We start from the raw sequence: 20,705 nt of genomic DNA, 5'->3' as shown, positions 1-20,705 counted from the left end.
AGAAATCACAGTCCAAGCTCAAGCCACAGGTGTCTTTTCCTTCCCTTTCTGATCTTCATACACACACACACACACACAATTAGACTAGACTTTATGATGCTTCTGAAAGATTACTGATCCCAGAAATAGAACCAGATGCTGTTTGGATAGATGGATGCATGAATGAAAAGAGGGCTAGATGGATGAATGCATGCACGCATGCATGGATGCATGAATGGAAAGAGGGATAGATGGATGTGGAAGCATGGCTGGATAAATGGATGGATGGATGGATGGAAGGAGGGGTAGTTGGATGGAATTATACATGAGATTTGAATAAACATTCAAGGCTTCCTTTCGTGACTCTAGCAGATATATTTGCCACATATTCTCCAAAGCAACATTTTAAATTAATCCTACTTTTCCATGAAAGGAATCTGTCACCCTCTTTTAAAAATAAGAAAAAAAGCCAAGTGTACAAAATGCAATAATACAAGCATACTTAAGAATGAAGCCAGACTCTTAAAAGTAACAAATGTTAAGGGCAAAAACATAATTTATGCAGTGTCCTGAATCTGACAGTGTAATTTGCCTCAATCTGCCTCATATAAAATATAATAATGTAATAACTATATTAGTTAAGTACTTATTGTATGCCAGGTGAAGTGTTTGATTTTCACAGCAACCCTATGGCATAGTTACTGTTATTGACCACATGGAGAGAGGGCCTAACCAAAGACTAGACAAGCTGCATCAAGAGCAGGGGTGTAGCTGCCTGCCCCATGGCTGAGCAGCCAAGGATGGGTAACTTCTACTGTCCTAAGTGCTGAAATTGGCTTGAATTAACCACGACGTGCAGTGTGAGCCTTCTTCCTGGAAGTTATGAGCCTTCAGTAGAGTCCAGAGTTGTCAGATTCTGCCAGTGGAATTGTAGGTAGTCATGTCTGTTTTTTCCTACTAACAAAAATTATGGTAAAAGAAATAAATCAGTGCTTATTAAGTGAGGTTTAATAGACCAAAAAATGTTTAAAACATAGATGCAAAAGTTGGAAATAACAAAGATGTAAATTGCCAATGAAAGGATTAAGAATCACTGTTCTAGAACTTCTATGAGTCTTAAAGAATTTTCTAATGATTCAAAAATACCCATCATATTATGTAATAAGGTACAATTTCCTGGTGCACATAATTTAAGAATATCTCCTCTAAATGCCTGAGTAGACATCAAATATTATAGAATCTTAGAACAAGAGAAGACTTTAGAGATTGGGTTTATTTGGTTGGTTGGCTTGGCTTGGCTAATTATTGCTTTCAAAATTTAATTTCTCTTTTTTCCTTACTCTCTGAAATGGATATTACAATGGAGAGCATCTTAGTAAAAGTTACAGAAAATGATATTAGTCTGTGGCATAGTAGAATATTTTCATATGCTGTGTGTTCCCTTTAGATAGTGATAAACTATTTGTGGGTCATTTAGCATCCATCTGTTACACTTTTATAGAGCATTTCAGTTTAAAACAGATTTTGAAAATTATCCTTTGAACTCATGCACTTTCTCAAAATGCCTGTGTAGCCCACCAAAAGATGTTTGGTACTCTTCAGTTCAAATTTTCCAAAAGAAAATGAGAGAGGAGATTTCAAAAAGTAATCAGTTTTTCCATAGGTAGCAGTGCCAGTGGTTTAATGAGAAAGATCAAAGTTAAATTTATTATACAGTTAATTAGAGTTTTAGATTTTCCCCAGTACTTTTAGAATAAAGGCTATTAATTTTACCTTATTTAACAGAATAAAGACTATTGAACCATAAATTAAAACATAGTTATAAATGTGCTTTTAATCATTAAGAGTATGGGTTTTTCATTTGCCAAGTAAAGAGCATCTAACTTCTAAAATTGGTGTTGCGGAAAAGAAAAGTCGTTCGGAAAGGAAAAAAAAAAATTCACTGGTACATTATTAAGAATATGAGTATACCCCTCAATGAAAACGTAGATCTATGAGTGCACCCATGAATGTCTGACAGCTGTGCTGTTTTTCCAGCCTCTACAGATGACAGTGCAGCCGAGAAGAAAGGAGGAGCCCTTCACGCTGGTCTCATCGTCGGGATTCTCATCCTGGTCCTCATTATAGCCGCAGCCATCCTTGTGACAGTCTATATGTATCACCACCCGACATCAGCAGCCAGCATCTTCTTTATCGAGGTAAGTGTCAAGTACAGTACATGAAAACGTTGCCAACTGATGGACTGTAGCCATTTGCTAACACCACCTGCATTTAATATTTATCACATTTTCTCCACTTTGCATTTGGGAGCAGGCTGGTTTCACGTACACACACACGCACGTACACGTGTATTGATGGATGGCTTTCATGTGCTGAGTTCAGTTACCTTATCTCAGGAGCTTTTAAAGAAATAAGCCATCTTGCCTTTTCCAGACCTAAAAGAAAATAGAAACCATATTTTTTGTCTCATTATAGCAAGTATGTGAACCAGCTGTTCTTCTGATCCTGAAAGGAATGCACCATGTGCCGCAGGCTGAAGGACTTAGCTTAAATCGACTAATCGATAAATACTAATTGAGTACTAGCTGGGTTCATAATACAGTATGGTGGGCCTGCTCTTAAAATACTCACAAACCATTTAGGAAAAATATAGATTTCCCTACAAAATAACTGTTATAACAATAAAATAATGGTATGTGCCATTGCCATTTTGTGTGAACGTGTGTGTTTTTATACATTTATCAATACATATAAATGCACATGCATGCACACACACTCATTCAAACACAATGAGAGCACCAAGCCGAATGAGTGTTGTGTTTGCTTGTACAACATACCAGTGCCCAAGAGCAGTAGGTAGGAGGAATAGCGGCAGTGTCCAAAGGGCCAGAGCCAAGCCCTGGTGTCCAGAAGGCCTGAGACTGGGAAGCCTAGGGGCCACAGGATAAGCTCAATGTAACCAAGTCACCTTCTATCTCTCAGACAACTGGGCTTCCTGGGCCCTCTGTGTGCATGACTTTCATCCCAACATCATGGAGCCATTGCTCTTCAACACAACATAAATACTAGAGCAGTGAAGGAAACCTCCCTCAGAACTTCCAACTTGAAAAGTTTAGATCTTCTCCGGTTCACCAGGTGATATACAGTTACTTAAAATTGTATTCACATGTTAAGTGAGAAATTGTGATGACCTTTAAACTATAAATTTACCTTTGGCCTCTGTAACAGTGGAAAGTGAATGCAGATCAACTAAATAATTGTTCAGAAGTACTCTGTGGCTCTCAACTGTCTGTGGAGTGAAGTGCAGTCTTCTTAGACCTCCTTCAAGACCTTAGCTATTTCTCTCTTGTCTGTCAGTTCAATTTTTAATCCCATAGCTCCTCAACTTGGAATTCGTGTTAGTCACGCAGTCATGTCCGACTCTTTGCCACCCATGGACTGTAACCCAACAGGCTCCTCTGTCCAAGGAACTCTCCAGGCAAGAATACTGGAGTGGGCTGCCATTCCATTCTCTAGGGGATCTTCCAGACCCAGGAATCGAACCCAGGTCTCCTGCATCGCAGGCAGGTTCTTTACCATCTGAGCCACCTTCGGCATGGAGTTCAGTACCATCCAATTCACTCCATGTTCTTCCCCACACACACCCCAAATTCTCTGTGCCACCAAGACATTGCTCCTTCTGTTCCTTCCACCTAGAAAGTCCCCTCTTCCACCTTAGTCTTTGAATTCTGGATCCCAGTAGCCTTCAACACCATGTACCCTGTAAGCTTTCCTTACCATCGCTCTGCCAGGACAGCCACACATATTCTCCCTTTCCTCTGAAATTCTATCCATAGTAATACATCTGTATATTTCTCTGGCATTTACCTTTCTGTTTTGCATTAGAATTAAATATATAGGTGATTTATTCCACCCTGAAGACTTACAACTTCCTCAAGATTTCAATTAAATAACTGAAATCTCTTTCAAATAAGGTATTCTATAAGTACTTTCTAGAAAAAAGATAAATATCCTAGGACATTTCAAACTTCCACTAAATTTTCACACACAATGTCTTCTAAAACATTCTCATTTAAAGTGATAATTTAATGACTTACTGGAGTGGGAAAGCCATTGCCTTCCCCAGGGGATCTTCCTGACCCAGGGATCAAACCCAGATCTCCCTTATTGTGAGCAGATTCTTAACCGTCTGAGCCACCAGGGAAGCCCAAAGTCATAATAACTGCGTAATGATGAGGCATTGTGTTTAGTTTGAAAACTCATATTAAGTCTTGTTAATGTGCTTCCATCTTAATTCTGATGGAAGAAAGGTCATTTCCCAAGGTTATGACTGCATTGCTCCAAGGGCTGACAGGTGACAAACTGTAAATCTTCAGTGACTAACCAGACACCAGGCTGCTGTTGTAACCCTCATGTATTTAAGCCTTTAACACACTGTATCCTACACCCTCATAACACAAAGGAAGAAACTGAGGTCCAGAATGGTGGATCGCCTTCCCCAAGATCAAAGAGCCACAGTTCTAGGAAGAATCCTCATCTTTCTACACCTATTCCTTAGGTTCCCAGCTTCTCTTCTCTTTGCCTTTTTTCTTGCCATTGAATCAATTGCCAATAATTCTGCCTCCATCACTGGCTCTTTGACACCCTGCCATCCTCATCCAGCTCACAGCAGCTGGTCGGCAGATGATCTTTGAAGATAATCATCATAACTGTACTATTATTAAAGCTGATCCATGTCTGCAAAATCAAAACACAAATGCACGATGACTGCACAGTTTTACTGACATGCCAGACCTATGAATTCAAAGATTCGAATTACTAACTAAATTAGAGCTATTGGTGCATGAAGAGATTGTGTTTATCAATATTGTCTAAGTTGTTTTTCATCTTCTATATTATACTACTGTCTGCTTTTTAGGCAAATTTGATGTGCTTTTTCCCATTAAGAAAGTTGTACCTCCTCATTATAAAAAAAAAAATCTGTGGAAACATAAAAGCAAAAAGTAAAGTTATAGTCCTAATGTACAGAACTAATCACTATAACTGTGTGTTTTTCTATAATTTTTACATGCATAACTTGGTTTCTACCCATTTAGTATAATTGTGATTTCACTGAAATGCAAATTTATACGTTTTATTTTTGAAACATCATTCTGATGGCTGTATGCTATTCCATTCAACATTCATTCAACAGCTTTACATTGATTGTCCCGTATGCTGTGAAGAAGTGTTCAGAAAGGGCCTAACATTGTTTATGATGCCTTCAGTAAACAGAACCTTATTTCACCCAATTTGACTATGCATTAGTTTTATATTGCTGCTGTAGCAAATTACCATGAACCTGGTAGCTTAAAACAACACACAGTCTCTTACAGTTCTGAAAGTCAGAAATCCAAACTCAGCCTCATTGGGTTAAAGTCAAGGTGTTGGCGGAACTGACTCCTTCTGGAGGCTTCAGGAAGAATCATTTCCTTACCATTTTCAATTGCTAGAGGCTGCATGCATTTCTTGGCTCCTGGCCCCTTCTTCTCATCATTCCATCTCTGTTTCTGCCATCACGTCTTCTACTACTAACTCCAACCCCTCCCACCTTCTTGTAAGGCCCCTGGTGATCCCAGATAACCTCCCCAGGTCACAGGCCTTAGTTTAATCACATCTATAAAGTCTGTTTCACCTATCTGGTGGTTGACCAGTTTTTGAAGTTAGGACATGGACATCATTGGGAGGCCATTATTCTGCCTACCACAGACTGAAGCAAATGTGAGCTGCATCACACACTCCCCATTAAACTGATATGCCCTTGATTTTAAGACACATCCCAATGACCATGATGTTAAAATGTGACCCACTATGTTTCTTGTGTATTTCACCACAAAATCCAGACTGCATTAAACATTTATAAAAATTAGTTTCCATGCTAAAAAAAAGTGTATGCTGTGATGAATTTTTTTTATTTTATTTATTATTTATTTATTTTTAATACCAGAAACAGTTTATATTGGGATTTAGCCAATTAACAATATTGTGATAGTTTCAGATGAAATACATGCACAAGTATCCATTCTCCGTCAAACCCCCTTCCCATCCAGGCTGGCACATAACATTGAGCAGAGTTCCATGTGCTATACAAAATCTTTCTGTTGATTATCCATTTTAAATATAGTGGTGTGTACATAACCTTCGCAAAGTCCTTAACTATCCCTTCCCCACTGGCAGCCATGAGTTTTGTTTTTCTAAGTCTGTGAGTCTCTTTCTGTTTTTTAAGTAAGTTCATTCGTATCATTTCTTTGTAGATTCCACATATAAAGGATGTCATATGATATTTCTGCTTCCTTGTCTGACTTAGTTCACTCCATATGACACTTTAATAACTTGGCCCTTAAGTGGACAGGCCACAGTTTATGCAGCCATATTGTATTCTGGTGCATTTGGGGTTCTTACCATTGTTTGCTCTTATAATTGGCCCCATGAACATGATAATGAACATGAACATGATAATGATAAGAGTGAACATTTATTAAATTCACTGGTGAAAGTGATTTGTATTTATTACCTCATTTAGTCCTCACAGCATGTCATAGATGAGGAAGATAAGGCACAGAATTTAAGCAGTTTGCTCATTATCATGTATTTAGTCAGTGGTGGAGTCAGAGTTTCAGCCCAAGCTCTCCAGAATCATGCCCTTAACCACTAGACTATGCTGCCTCTCTGTGTATAGGGGCTTGCTTCACACACTGTATGTAGCCATGTAGGAAGATGTGTGCACGCATGCTAAGTTGCTTAGTCATGTATGATTCTTTGCAACCCTATGGACTGTAGCCCACCAGGCTCCTCTGTCCATGGGATTCTCCAGGTTAGATTACTGAAATGTGTTGACATTCGTTCCTCCAGGGGATCTCCCCAATTCAGGGTTCAAACCCGTGTCTCTTATGTCTCCTGCCTTGACAGACAGGCTCTTTACCATTAGCACCAGTAGAGAAGCCCAGGAAGATGTGTATCTAAGGACATACATTATGTTCCTAGAACAGATTCCCCAAAGTGTGATCTCATGAAAGAAAGAAACATCATAAAGGCACTTAACAAATATTGCCAAAATCATTGCCCAAAGATGTACACCACTTTATGTAGCTGTCCTTGCTATTGTTGTTTTTTAGTGAAGATAATAATGACAATAGCTGTTATCTTTGTATTATGTTCTTGCAGAAAAGATGCACTAATTATTATACATAAGTTTTGTGGATGCAAACACTCCTCCTCATATGTTACCTGGACTTTAGCTTTTAAACTTTTTCTTATAGAAAGAGAATGGGATAAAACAAGGATTAACTTCTAGAAATTCATTGTTATATGGAATGCTCAGTGAATATGACTCAAGTGATTAAAATCAAGAGAAAAGTAGTTGAGAATGAGGAAGTCTTGATGATAAACCAAATCATTACACATATATTGTGTTATTAAATAATAATTGAGCTGTTTACACCTCATGTCTTAGAGGATCAGGGCCAGGAGTTCCATTCCCCTGAGACAGTCACTCTTTACTCATTTGGCAGAATTAGTTTTCATAAACTTATATTTTATATTTCTCTGTCATCCTTGTCAGGTCTTAAACTGAGCATTTTCTTTTGATTTTTTACTAGATGGCTTTCATTTGCGTTGGCCTATCTGGCTCCTCTCAGTAATTTTCAAAAAGATACTTGAGTTTGACTAAAACCTATCTCATTATACATGAATGAATAACATGCTTAAAAATCTTTTTTTGAAATCAGGTTCATTATATTGAAATAAAATAGCAAAGAACAAATATTCAAATAAGCACATGTTCCTTAATTTTTAATAGATTTTCATGAAGCTACTATTTCTTTCAGTTCAGTTCAGTTCAGTTCAGTCGCTCAGTCGTGTCCGACTCTCCGCGACCCCATGAATCACAGCACGCCAGGCCTCCCTGTCCATCACCAACTCCCGGAGTACACTCAAACTCATGTCCACAGAGTCGGTGATGCCATCCAGCCATCTCATTCTCCGTCGTCCCCTTCTCCTCCCGCCCCCAACCTTTCCCAGCATCAGAGTCTTTTCCAGTGAGTCAACTCGTCGCATGAGGTGGCCAAAGTATTGCAGTTTCAGCTTTAGCATCAGTCCCTCCAATGAACATCCAGGATTGATCTCCTTTAGAATGGACTGGTTGGATCTCCTTGCAGTATAAGGGACTCTCAAGAGTCTTCTCCAACACCACAGTTCAAAAGCATCGATTCTTCGGCGATCAGCCTTCTTCACAGTCCAACTCTCACAACCATACATGACCACGGGAAAAACCATTGCCTTGACTAGACGGACCTTGGTTGGCAAAGTAATGTCTCTGCTTTTTAATATACTATCAAGGTTGGTCATAACTTTCCTTCCAAGGAGCAAGCGTCTTTTAATTTCATGGCTGCAATCAGCATCTGCAGTGATTTTGGAGCCCAAAAAAACAAAGTCTGACACTGTTTCCACTGTTTTTCCATCTATTTCCCATGAAGTGATGGGACCAGATGCCATGATCTTTGTTTTCTGAATGTTGAGCTTCAAACCAACCTTTTCACTCTCCTCTTTCACTTTCATCAAGAGGCTTTTGAGTTCCTCTTCACTTTCTGCCATAAGGGTAGTGTCATCTTCATATCTGAGGTTATTGATATTTCTCCCAGCAATCTTGACTCCAGCTTGTGCTTCTTCCAGCCCAGCGTTCCTCATGATGTACTCTGCATATAAGTTAAATAAGCAAGGTGACAATATACAACCTTGACGTACACCTTTTCCTATTTGGAACCAGTCTGTTGTTCCATGTCCAGTTCTAACTGTTGCTTCCTGACCTGCATACAGGTTTCTCAAGAGGCAGGTCAGGTGGTCTGGGATTCCCATCTCTTTCAGAATGTTCCACAGTTTATTGTGATCCACACAGTCAAAGGCTTTGGCATAGTCAATGAAGCAGAAATAGATGTTTTTCTGAAACTCTCTTGCTTTCTCCATGATCCAGCGGATGTTGGCAATTTGATCTCTGGTGCCTCTGCCTTTTCTAAAACCTGCTTGAACATCTGGGAGTTCACGGTTTACATATTGCTGAAGCCTGGCTTGGAGAATTTTGAGCATGACTTTGCTAGCGTGTGAGATGAGGGCAATTGTCCGGTAGTTTGAGCATTCTTTGGCATTGCCTTTCTTTGGGATTGGAATGAAGACTGACCTCTTCCAGTCCTGTGGCCACTGCTGAGTTTTCCAAATCTGCTGGCATATTGAGTGCAGCACTTTCACAGCATCATCTTTCAAGACTTGTAATAGCTCAACTGGAATTCCATCACCTCCACTAGCTTTGTTAGTAGTGATGCTTTCTAAGGCCCACTTGACTTCACATTCCAAGATGTCTGGCTCTAGGTCAGTGATCACGTTATCGTGACTATCTTGGTCGGGAAGATCTTTTTTGTACAGTTCTTCTGTGTATTCTTGCCACCTCTTCTTAATATCTTCTGCTTCTGTTAGGTCCATACCATTTCTGTCCTTTATCGAGCCCATCTTTGCATGAAATGTTCCCTTGGAATCTCTAACTTTCTTGAAGAGGTCTCTTGTTTTTCCTATTTTGTTGTTTTCCTCTATTTCTTTGCATTGATCACTGAGGAAGTCTTTCTTATCTCTCCTTGCTATTCTTTGGAACTCTGCATTCAGATGCTTATATCTTTCCTTTTCTCCTTTGCTTTTCGCTTCTCTTCTCCTCACAGCTATCTGTAAGGCCTCCTCAGACAGCCATTTCACTCTTTTGCATTTCTTTTCCATGGGGATGGTCTTGTTCCCTGTCTCCTGTACAATGTCACGAACCTCCATCCAGAGTTCATCAGGCACTCTATCTATCAGAACTAGTCCCTTAAATCTATTTCTCACTTCCACTGTATAATCATAAGGGATTTGATTGAGGTCATATCTGAATGGTCTAGTGGTTTTCCCTACTTTCTTCAATTTAAGTCTGAACTTCGCAATAAGGAGTTCATGATCTGAGCCACAGTCAGCTCCTGGTCTTGTTTTTGCTAACTGTATACAGCTTCTCCATCTTTGGCTACAAAGAATATAATCAATCTGATTTTGGTGTTGACCATCTGGTGATGTCCATGTGTAGAGTCTTCTCTTGTGTTGTTGGAAGAGGGTGTTTGCTATGACCAGTGAATTCTCTTGACAAAACTCTATTAGCCTTTTCCCTGCTTCATTCCGTGCTCCAAGGCCAAATTTGCCAGTTACTCCAGGTGTTTCTTGACTTCCTACTTTTGCATTCCAGTCCCCTAGAATGAAAAGGACATCTTTTTTGGGTGTTAGTTCTAAAAGGTCTTGTAGGTCTTCATAGAACCGATTAACTTCAGCTTCTTCAGCATTACTGGTTGGGGCATAGGCCTGGATTACTGTAATATTGAATGGTTTGCCTTGGAAACGAACAGAAATCATCCTGTCATTTTTAAGATTGCATCCAAGTACTGCATTTCGGACTCTTTTGTTCACTATTTCTTTGGAAGAATTAAAATGCCTTGTGTTCTACATGAAATCTAATGTTTGCTGAACATTTCTAGGCATAGATTCTGTGATTTATAATACAGAACAAATATGGGTTATAGACATAAATGTTTGCCCACTGTTAAATACTATACTATATCACTATTGAAAATGCCCCTCTATTTCTAAATGTTTTAACCTACTCCAGTATTCTTGCCTGGAAAATTCCATGGACAGAGGAGAATGGCAGGCTGCAGTCCATGGGGTCACAAAGAGTCAGACACTACTGAGCATGCAAATACACACTATTCCTGAAAGCTAAGTGGCAAGTGTCCTTTCTCCTCTCCACCATTTTTGGAGGCAACTCCAGTGTGGAAACAGAAACACAGCATGGTGAAACAGTTCACTTGGGGCATGTGACAGCCAGTTTCAGAGCCAAGACTTGAACTTGGGACTCATCTGGCCTGTGGGTTGTGCTGCTACAGCACCCACATAACCACAGGCTCCTGAGCAGTGTGTCATTCAAGGAATTCCTCACCCCAAGAAATATTTGTGAATAACAAGGACCCATGAAAGGAAGACGGGCAGCTGTGGCCCTCAACTTTTCCTGGCAATCAGGAGTGCTGCCAGGAAAGAAACCAGAGGAGAGGAGGTAGGCAAGGATTCGAGATGCTGCTGCTGGGAGAAAAGAAGTGTTTACTAAAAGTTTGGCATCTTGCTTTACAGCTGCCTAATGAATAGCACTTGGAAGACAAGAAGACAAGATTCATTGACTAACCTGTGTACTAAATAGAGAATTCATTTCATGGACCCATGGATCTTTTTTTATCTTGAAGTCACATTTTTTTTTCATAACTGAGTGTTGCCCTTAAGGCATTCTTTAGTCTTATTCCAGTCTTAAAGGAAACTCCAGGAAAAAGTGGGTTCTTGAAAGAAAATATTTATTTTTATTTCTTAGAGGAGGCAAAAGGGGGCATTCACTTTTGATGAACTAATGTGAAGAAGGAAAGATGAGGCAAAATCCAGCTGAAATGGTTTGACAGTCTCCTTAAAGAAGCTGTTTTATTACATGGCAACTTTCCAGAAATATAGCCATATGAAAAAAGGTGAAAATTGTTTGCATTCTTTAAAAAGACACTTTTTTGTGTATCTGTCTAAAATGCTGGAATTTTATTCATGTCCATCACTGAATGTTTCTGAGATATCAGTTTAAGTTTATGGTGAGTCTTTTATTTATGCAGTTACCAAAATAAGATCTCTTTATAAGTATAATCTTTCATTTACTCTTCTGGATAACATGTATGTATGTGTGTGTGTATGCTAAGTTGCTTCAGTCATGTCAAACTCTTTGCGACCCTATGGACTGTAGCTCACCAGGATTCTCTGTCCATGGGATTCTCCAGGCAAGACTATAGTGTTTTTATTTTTTGTTTAATTTATTTTATTGAAGGCAAATTACCTTACATTAATATATTGGTTGGTTTTGCCATACATTGACACGAATCCGCCCTGGGTGTACATGTGTTCCCTTTCTTGAACCCCCCTCCCACCTCCCTCTTCCCCATATCCTCTCTCAAGGTCATCCCCGTGCACCAGCCCCAAGCATCCTGTATCATGCGTCGAACCTGGACTGGTGATTCATTTCACATATGATAATATACATGCTACAATGCCGTTCTCCCCAATCATCCCACCTTCACCCTCTCCCACAGAGTCCCAAAGACTGTTCTATATACCTCTCTCTCTTTTACAGTCTCGTATACAGGGTTAAGGTTACCATCTTTCTAAATTCCATATATATGCGTTAGTATACTCTATTGATATTTTTCTTTCTGGCTTACTTCCCTCTGTATAATAGGCTCCAATTTCATCCACCTCATTAAAACTGATTCAAATGCATTCTTTTTGATGGCTGAAAAATACTCCATTGTGTATATGTACCAAAGCTTTCTTATCCATTCGTCTGCAGATGGACATCTAGGTTGCTTCCATGTCCTGGCTATTATAAACAGTGCTGCAATGAACATTGGAGTACATGTATCTCTTTCAATTCTGGTTTCCTTGGTGTGTATGCCCAGGAGTGCAATTGCTGGATCATGTGGCAGTTCTATTTCCAGTTTTTTGAGGAATCTCCACACTGTTCTCCATGGTGGCTGTACTAGTTTGCATTCCCACCAACAGTGTAAGAGGGTTCCCTTCTCTCCACACCCTCTCCAGCATTTATTGCATGTAGACTTTTGGATAGCAGCCATTCTGACTGGTGTGAAATGGTATCTCACTGTGGTTTTGATTTGCATCCCTTGCATTCCTATACACTAATAATGAGAAAATAGAGAAATTAAGAAAACTATTCCATTCACTGTTGCAATGAAAAGAATTAAATACTTAGGAATATATCTACCTAAGGAAACAAAAGACTTGTACATAGAAAACTATAAAACACTAGTGAAAGTAATCAAAGAGGACACTAATAGATGGAGAAATATACCGTGTTCGTGGATTGGAAGAATAAATATTGTGAAAATGAATATATTACCCAAAGTAATTTATACATTCAATGCAATCCCTATCAAGCTACCAATGATATTTTTCACAGAACTAGAACAAATAATCTCACAATTTGTATGGAAATACAAAAAACCTCGAATAGCCAAAGCAATCTTGAGAAAGAAGAATGGAACAGGAGGAATTAACCTGCCGGACTTCAGGCTCTATTACAAAGCCATAGTCATCAAGACAGTATGGTACTGGCATAAAGACAGAAATATAGATCAATGGAACAAAATAGAAAGCCCAGAGATAAATCCACATACCTATGGACACCTTAACTTCGACAAAGGAGGCAAGAATATAAAATGGAGAAAAGACAGTCTCTTTAACAAGTGGTGCTGGGAAAACTGGTCAACCACTTGTAAAAGAATGTAACTAGAACACTCCCTAACACCATACACAAAAATAAACGCAAAATGGATTAAAGATCTAAATGTAAGATCAGAAACTATAAAACTCCTAGAGGAAAACATAGGCAAAACACTCTCTGACATAAATCACAGCAGGATCCTCCAAGACCCACCTCCCACAATATTGGAAATAAAAGCAAAAATAAACAAATGGGACCTAATTAAAATCAAAAGCTTCTGCACAGCAAAGGAAACTATAAGCAATGTGAAAAGACAGCCTTCAGAATGGGAGAAAATAATAGCAAATGAAGCAACTGATAAAGGATTAATCTCAAAAACATACAAGCAGCTCCTGCAGCTCAATTCCAGAAAAATAAATGACCCAATCAAAAAATGGGCCAAAGAACTAAACAGACATTTCTCCAAAGAAGACATAAAGATGGCTAACAAACACATGAAAAAATGCTCAATATAGTGTTTTTAAATTAATAAAATATTTTCTTCGCTTCATCAGGAAGGATCATTAAAACTAGTGAATAAAATATTTAATATCTCACTGAGTTCTCTTCTCTAATTACTTCTTAATTACCATGTGCTGTGCTTAGTCACTCAGTCTTGTCAAACTCTTTGCGACCCCAGGGACTGTAGCCTGCCAGGCTCCTCTAGCCATGGGGATTCTCCAGGCAAGAATATTGGAGTTGGTTGCCATGCCCTCTTCCAGGGCATCTTACCAACCCAGGGATCAAACCCAGGTCTCCCACATTGCAGGCAGATTCTTTATCATCTGAGCTACCAGGGAAGCCCCTTAATTACTATACCATAACTCATTATTTTAATGGTACATAAAGCCATTAAATAAATTTTATGTATATTCATATTGTATTTTATTATACATATTTATATGTATAATAAATAAGTATATGTATAAATAAGTATATTTATATGTATATATAAATAAGTTATATATATTCATATTATATTTTTATCATACATATTTATATGTGTATATATATATATTTTATGGGGCTTCTCATGTTGTACAGTGGTAAAGAATCTGTCTGCCAATGCAGGAGAAGCAAGAGGTGTGAGTTTGATCCCTGGATCGGGAAGATCACCTAGAGGAGGAAATGGAGACCCACTCCAGTATTCTTGCCTGGAAAATTCCATGGACAGAGGACCTTGACAGGCTATGGGGTCAAAAAGAGTCAGATACAAGTGAAGGACCGAGCACACACACACATATAATTTATACTTGTGTATGAAATTCCACAGGGAAACCCTTAAAAGATGAAAGAATCAAGTGAATAAATAAAAACCCACAGAACTGCAGTCTACTTGGGTGTCTGTAAACCTTAATTATGTTGCTTTAAGAACACGGATGACCTTCCTCTTGAGAAACCTGTATGCAGGTCAGGAAGCAACAGTTAGAACTGGACATGGAACAACAGACTGGTTCCAAATAGGAAAAGAAGTACATCAAGGCTGTATATTGTCACCCTGCTTATTTAACTTTTTTTTTAATTTATTTTAATTGGAGGCTAATTACTTTACATCATTGTATTGGTTTTGCCATACATTGACATGAATCTGCCCCAGGTGTACATGTGTTCCTCATCTTGAAACCCCCTCCCACCTCCCTCCCCATCCCATCCCTCTGGTTCATCCCAGTACACCAGCCCCGAACATCCTATACCATGCATCGAACTTGGACTGGCTATTTGTATCACATATGATAATATACATGTTTCGATGCCATTCTCCCAAATCATCCCACCCTTGCCCTCTCCCACAGAGTCCAAAAGACTGTTCTATACATCTGTGTCTCTTTTGCTGTCTCGTATACAGGGTTATTGTTATCATCTTTCTAAATTCCATATATATGCATTAGTATACTGTATTGGTGTTTTTCTTTCTGGCTGACTTCACTCTGTATAATAGGCTCCAGTTTCATCCACCTTATTAAAACTGATTCAAATGTATTCTTTTTAATGTCTGAGTAATACGCCATTGTGTATATGTACCAAAGCTTTCTTATCCATTCGTCTGCAGATGGACATCTAGGTTGCTTCCATGTCCTGGCTATTATAAACAGTGCTGCAATGAATTTTGGAGTACATGTGTCTCTTTCAATTCTGGTTTCCTCGGTGTGTATGTCCAGGAGTGTGATTGCTGGGTCATATGGCAGTTCTATTTCCAGTTTTTTGAGGAATCTCCACACTGTTCTCCATGGTGGCTGTACTAGTTTGCATTCCCACCAACAGTGTAAGAGGGTTCCCTTCTCTCCACACCCTCTCCAGCATTTATTGCTTGTAGACGTTTGGATAGCAGCCATTCTGACTGGTGTGAAATGGTAACTAATTGTGGTTTTGATTTGCATTTCTCTGATTATGAGGGATGTTGAGCATTTTTTCATGTGTTTGTTAGCCATCTTTATGTCTTCTTTGGAGAAATGTCTGTTTAGTTCTTTGGCCCATTTTTTGATTGGGTCATTTATTTTTCTGGAATTGAGCTGCAGGAGCTGCTTGTATGTTTTTGAGATTAATCCTTTATCAGTTGCTTCATTTGCTATTATTTTCTCCCATTCTGAAGGCTGTCTTTTCACATTGCTTATAGTTTCCTTTGCTGTGCAGAAGCTTTTGATTTTAATTAGGTCCCATTTGTTTATTTTTGCTTTTATTTCCAATATTGTGGGAGGTGGGTCTTGGAGGATCCTGCTGTGATTTATGTCAGAGAGTGTTTTGCCTATGTTCTCCTCTAGGAGTTTTATAGTTTCTGATCTTACATTTAGATCTTTAATCCATTTTGCGTTTATTTTTGTGTATGGTGTTAGGGAGTGTTCTAGTTACATTCTTTTACAAGTGGCTGACCAGTTTTCCCAGCACCACTTGTTAAAGAGATTGTCTTTTCTCCATTGAATATTCTTGCCTCCCTTGTCAAAGATAAGGTGTCCATAGGTTCGTGGATTTATCTCTGGGCGTTCTACTTTATTCCATTGATCTATATTTCTGTCTTTATGCCAGTACCATACTGTCTTGATGACTGTGGCTTTGTAGTAGAGCCTGAAGTCCGGCAGGTTGATTCCCCCAGTTCCATTCTTCTTTCTCAAGATTGCTTTGGCTATTCGAGGTTTTTTGTATTTCCATACAAATTGTGAGATTATTTGTTCTAGCTCTGTGAAAAACACCGTTGGTAGCTTGATAGGGATTGCACTGAACTTATAAATTACTTTGGGTAATATATTCATTTTCACAATATTTATTCTTCCAGTCCATGAACATGGTATATTTATCCATCTATTAGTGTCCTCTCTGATTTCTTTCACCAGTGTTTTATAGTTTTCTATATATGCAGAGTTCATAATGAGAAACGCTGGGCTGGAAGAAGCACAAGCTGGAATCAAGATTGCTGGGAGAAATATCAATAACCTCAGATACACAGATTACACCACCCTTATGGCAGAAAGTGAAGAGGAACTAAAAAGCCTCTTGATGAAAGTGAAAGAGGAGAGTGAAAAAGTTGGCTTAAAGTTCAACATTCAGAAAACTAAGATCATGGCATCTGGTACCATCACTTCATGGGAAATAGATGGGGAAACATGGAAACAGTGTCAGACTTTATTTTTTTGGCTCCAAAATCACTGCACGTGGTGATTGCAGCCATGAAATTAAAACACTTACTCCTTGGAAGGATAGTTATGACAAACCTAGACAGCATATTAAAAAGCAGAGACATTACGTTGCCAACAAAGTCTGTCTAGTCAAGGCTATGATTTTTCCAGTGGTCATGTATGGATGTGAGAGTTGGACTATGAAGAAAGCTGATCGCTGAAGAATTGATGCTTTTGAACTGTGGTGTTGGAGAAGACTCTTGAGAGTCCCTTGGAGTACAAGGCGATCAAACCAGTCCATCCTAAAGGAAATCAACCCTGAATATTCATTGAAGGAACTCATGTACACCCAGGGAGCATTCATGTTAATGTATGGCAAAACCAACCAATATAATATTGGAAAATAATTAGCCTCCAATAAAAATAATAAAAAAAAAGAAAAAGAAAAATCCCATATGCTGCAACTATGACCCAGTGCAACCAAATAAAAATAAATATTATTAAAAGAAAAAAAAGAACTGTTGCTGAAGCTGAAGTTTCAATACTTTGGCTACCTGCTGTGAAGAGCCGACTCATTGAAAAAGACCCTGACGCTGAGAAAGATTGAAGGCAGAAGGAAAAGGGGATGACAGAGGACGAGATCGTTGGATGGCATCACTGACTCAGTGGACATGAGTTTGAGCAAGCTCCAGGAGACTGTGAAGGACAGGGAAGCCTGGCGTGCTGCAGTCCATGGGGTCGCAAAGAGTTAGACACAAGTGAGCGACTGAACAACAACAATGCTTTGGATGGAAAGACACATAATAAATTCATTCCTGTTGTTGTTTAGTCACTAAATCATGTTCAATTCTTTACCACTGACTTACCAGGGAAGCCCAATAAATTCATTAGAAAAATGAAATATCAGGAGAAATATTGGACTGGGTATGTCTTAACAAACAACATAATTGGATTAGAATTTGTTTAGAAAGAGAGGTATATAAAAAATGGACCAGATAAACTAAAAACCACTGAAAATGTTGAACAAAGTCAAAAGAAAACGAAACTGATAAATATATTGATAGCAACAAATCCAAATGTAAAAGAAATGGAATTATTGTGGAGAAAGCTACAGTAACAGAAAGTCATAGACAAAGCTATGGTTTTTCCAGTAATCATGTACAGATGTGAGAGTTGGACCATAAAGAAGGTTGAATTCCCAAGAAATGATGCTTTTGAATTTTGGTGCTGGATAATACTGTTGGGAGTCCCTTGGACAGGAAGATCAAACCAGTCAATCCTAAAGGAAATCAGTCCTGATATTCATTGAAAGGAATGATGCTGAAGCTGAAGCTCCAATAATTGGCTACCTGATATGAAGAGCCAACTCATTGGAAGAGACCCTGATGCTGGGAAGGACTGAGGGAAGGAGGAGAAGGGGGCAACAGAGAATGAGATGATTGGATAGCATCATCAACTCAATGCACATTAGTTTCAGCAAACTGCGGGAGATAGTGAAGGACAGGGAAGCCTGGCATGGTGCAGTTCATGGGGTGGCAAAGAGTTGAACACAACTAAATAACAAATCTGCATATCTGAGGTTATTGATATTTCTCCCAGCAATCCTGATTCCAGCCTGTGCTTCTTCCAGCGTTCCTCATGATGTACTCTGCATAGAAGTTAAATAAGCAGGGTGACAATATGCAACCTTGACGTACTCCTTTTCCTATTTGGAACCAGTCTGTTGTTCCATGTCCAGTTCTAACTGTTGCTTCCTGACCTGCATACAGGTTTCTCAAGAGGCAGGTCAGATTGTCTGGGATTCCCATCTCTTTCAGAATGTTCCACAATTTATTGTGATCCACACAGTCAAAGGCTTTGGCATAGTCAATGAAGCAGAAATAGATGTTTTCCTGGAACTCTCTTGCGTTCTCCATGATCCAGCGGATGTTGGCAATTTGATCTCTGGTGCCTCTGCCTTTTCTAAAACCTGCTTAAACATCTGGAAGTTCACTGTTCACATATTGCTGAAGCCTGGCTTGGAGAATTTTGAGCATGACTTTACTAGCGTGTGAGATGAGTGCAATTGTGCGGTAGTTTGAGCATTCTTTGGCATTGCCTTTCTTTGGGATTGGAATGAAGACTGACCTTTTCCAGTCCTGTGGCCACTGCCGAGTTTTCCAAATTTGCTGGCATATTGAGTGCAGCACTTTCACAGCATCATCTTTCAGGATTTGAAATAGTTCAATTGGAATTCCATCACTTCCACTAGCTTTGTTCATAGTGATGCTCTCTAAGGCCCACTTGACTTCACATTCCAAGAAGTCTGGCGGCAGGTGAGTGATCACGCCATTGTAGTTATCTTCGTTGTGAAGATCTTTTTTGTACAGTTCTTCTGTGTATTCTTGCCACCTCTTCTTAATATTTTCTGCTTCTGTTAGGTCCATACCATTTCTGTCCTTTATCGAGCCCATCTTTGCATGAAATGTTCCCTTGATGTCTCTAATTTTCTTGAAAAGATCTCTTCTTTTTCCTATTCTGTTGGCTGGAAGAAGCACAGGCTGGAATCAAGATTGCTGGGAGAAATATCAATAACCTCAGATACACAGATTACACCACCCTTATGGCAGAAAGTGAAGAGGAACTCAAAAGCCTCTTGATGAAAGTGAAAGAGGAGAGTGAAAAGGTTGGCTTGAAGCTCAACATTCAGAAAACAAAGATCATGGCATCTGGTCCCATCACTTCATGGGAAATAGATGGGAAGCAGTGGAAACAGTGTCAGACTTTATTTTTTGGGGGCCCAAAATCACTGCAGATGCTGATTGCAGCCAGGAAATTAAAAGATGCTTACTCCTTGGAAGGAAAGTTATGACCAACCTAGACAGCATATTAAAAAGCAGAGACATTACTTTGCCAACCAAGGTCCGTCTAGTCAAGGCTATGGTTTTTCCCGTGGTCATGTATGGATGTGAGAGTTGGACTGTGAAGAAAGCTGATCGCCGAAGAATTGATGCTTTTGAACTGTAGTGCTGGAGAAGACTCTTGAGAGTCCCTTGGACTGCAAGGACATGCAACAAGTCCATTCTAGAGGAGATCAATCCTGGGTGTTCATTGGAAGGTATGATGCTGAAGCTGAAACTCCAATACTTTGGCCACCTCATGTGATGAGTTGACTCAATGGAAAAGCCTCTGATGCTGGGAGGGATTGGGAGTGGGAGGAGACGGGGACGACAGAGAATGAGATGGCTGGATGGCATCACTGCCTTGATGGATATGAGTTTGAGTGAACTCTGGGAGTTGGTGATGGACAGGGAGGCCTGGCACGCTGTGATTCATGGGGTCACAAAGAGTCGGACACGGCTGAGCGACTGAACTGAACTGAACTGAAATAACAACATTAAAATACAAGAAGATATATTATTATAAAAATTTCAGGAGTACAGAAGAGGATAAGTAGAATATATTTTTTAAAATCTAAGTAATTATCATGTTTTTGGATTTTAAATTTATTTACCAATTGTAAAAGCTATTTAGCAGAATAGTTCAGTTCAGTTCAGTCGCTCAGTCATGTCCGACTCTCCGCGACCCCATGAATCACAGCACGCCAGGCCTCCCTGTCCATCACCAACTCCTGGAGTTCACTCAAACTCATGTCCATCGAGTCGGTGATGCCATCCAGCCATCTCATTCTCTGTTGTTCCGTTCTCCTCCCGTCCCCAATCCCTCCCAGCATCAGAGTCTTT

The 20,705-nt window shown here is 39.4% G+C and overlaps 1 protein-coding gene across 2 annotated transcripts in view; it reads left to right on the top strand.

Moving 5' to 3' along the window:
- PLXDC2 (plexin domain containing 2) overlaps positions 1-20,705 on the top strand; it is a 459,161-nt gene that overhangs the window by 405,274 nt on the left and 33,182 nt on the right. For both annotated transcript variants that reach the window (XM_055428176.2, XM_055428186.2), the window contains exon 13: positions 2,017-2,177. In XM_055428176.2, the coding sequence (XP_055284151.1) occupies positions 2,017-2,177 (161 nt within the window). The remainder of the gene's footprint in view (positions 1-2,016; positions 2,178-20,705) is intronic.

This window comes from Moschus berezovskii, chromosome 15 (genome assembly GCF_049115385.1).
Source record: "Moschus berezovskii isolate FMDL1 chromosome 15, NW_MosBer_1.0, whole genome shotgun sequence".
Taxonomy (NCBI): domain Eukaryota; kingdom Metazoa; phylum Chordata; class Mammalia; order Artiodactyla; family Moschidae; genus Moschus; species Moschus berezovskii.
This window is presented reverse-complemented; position numbering and strand designations above follow the sequence as displayed.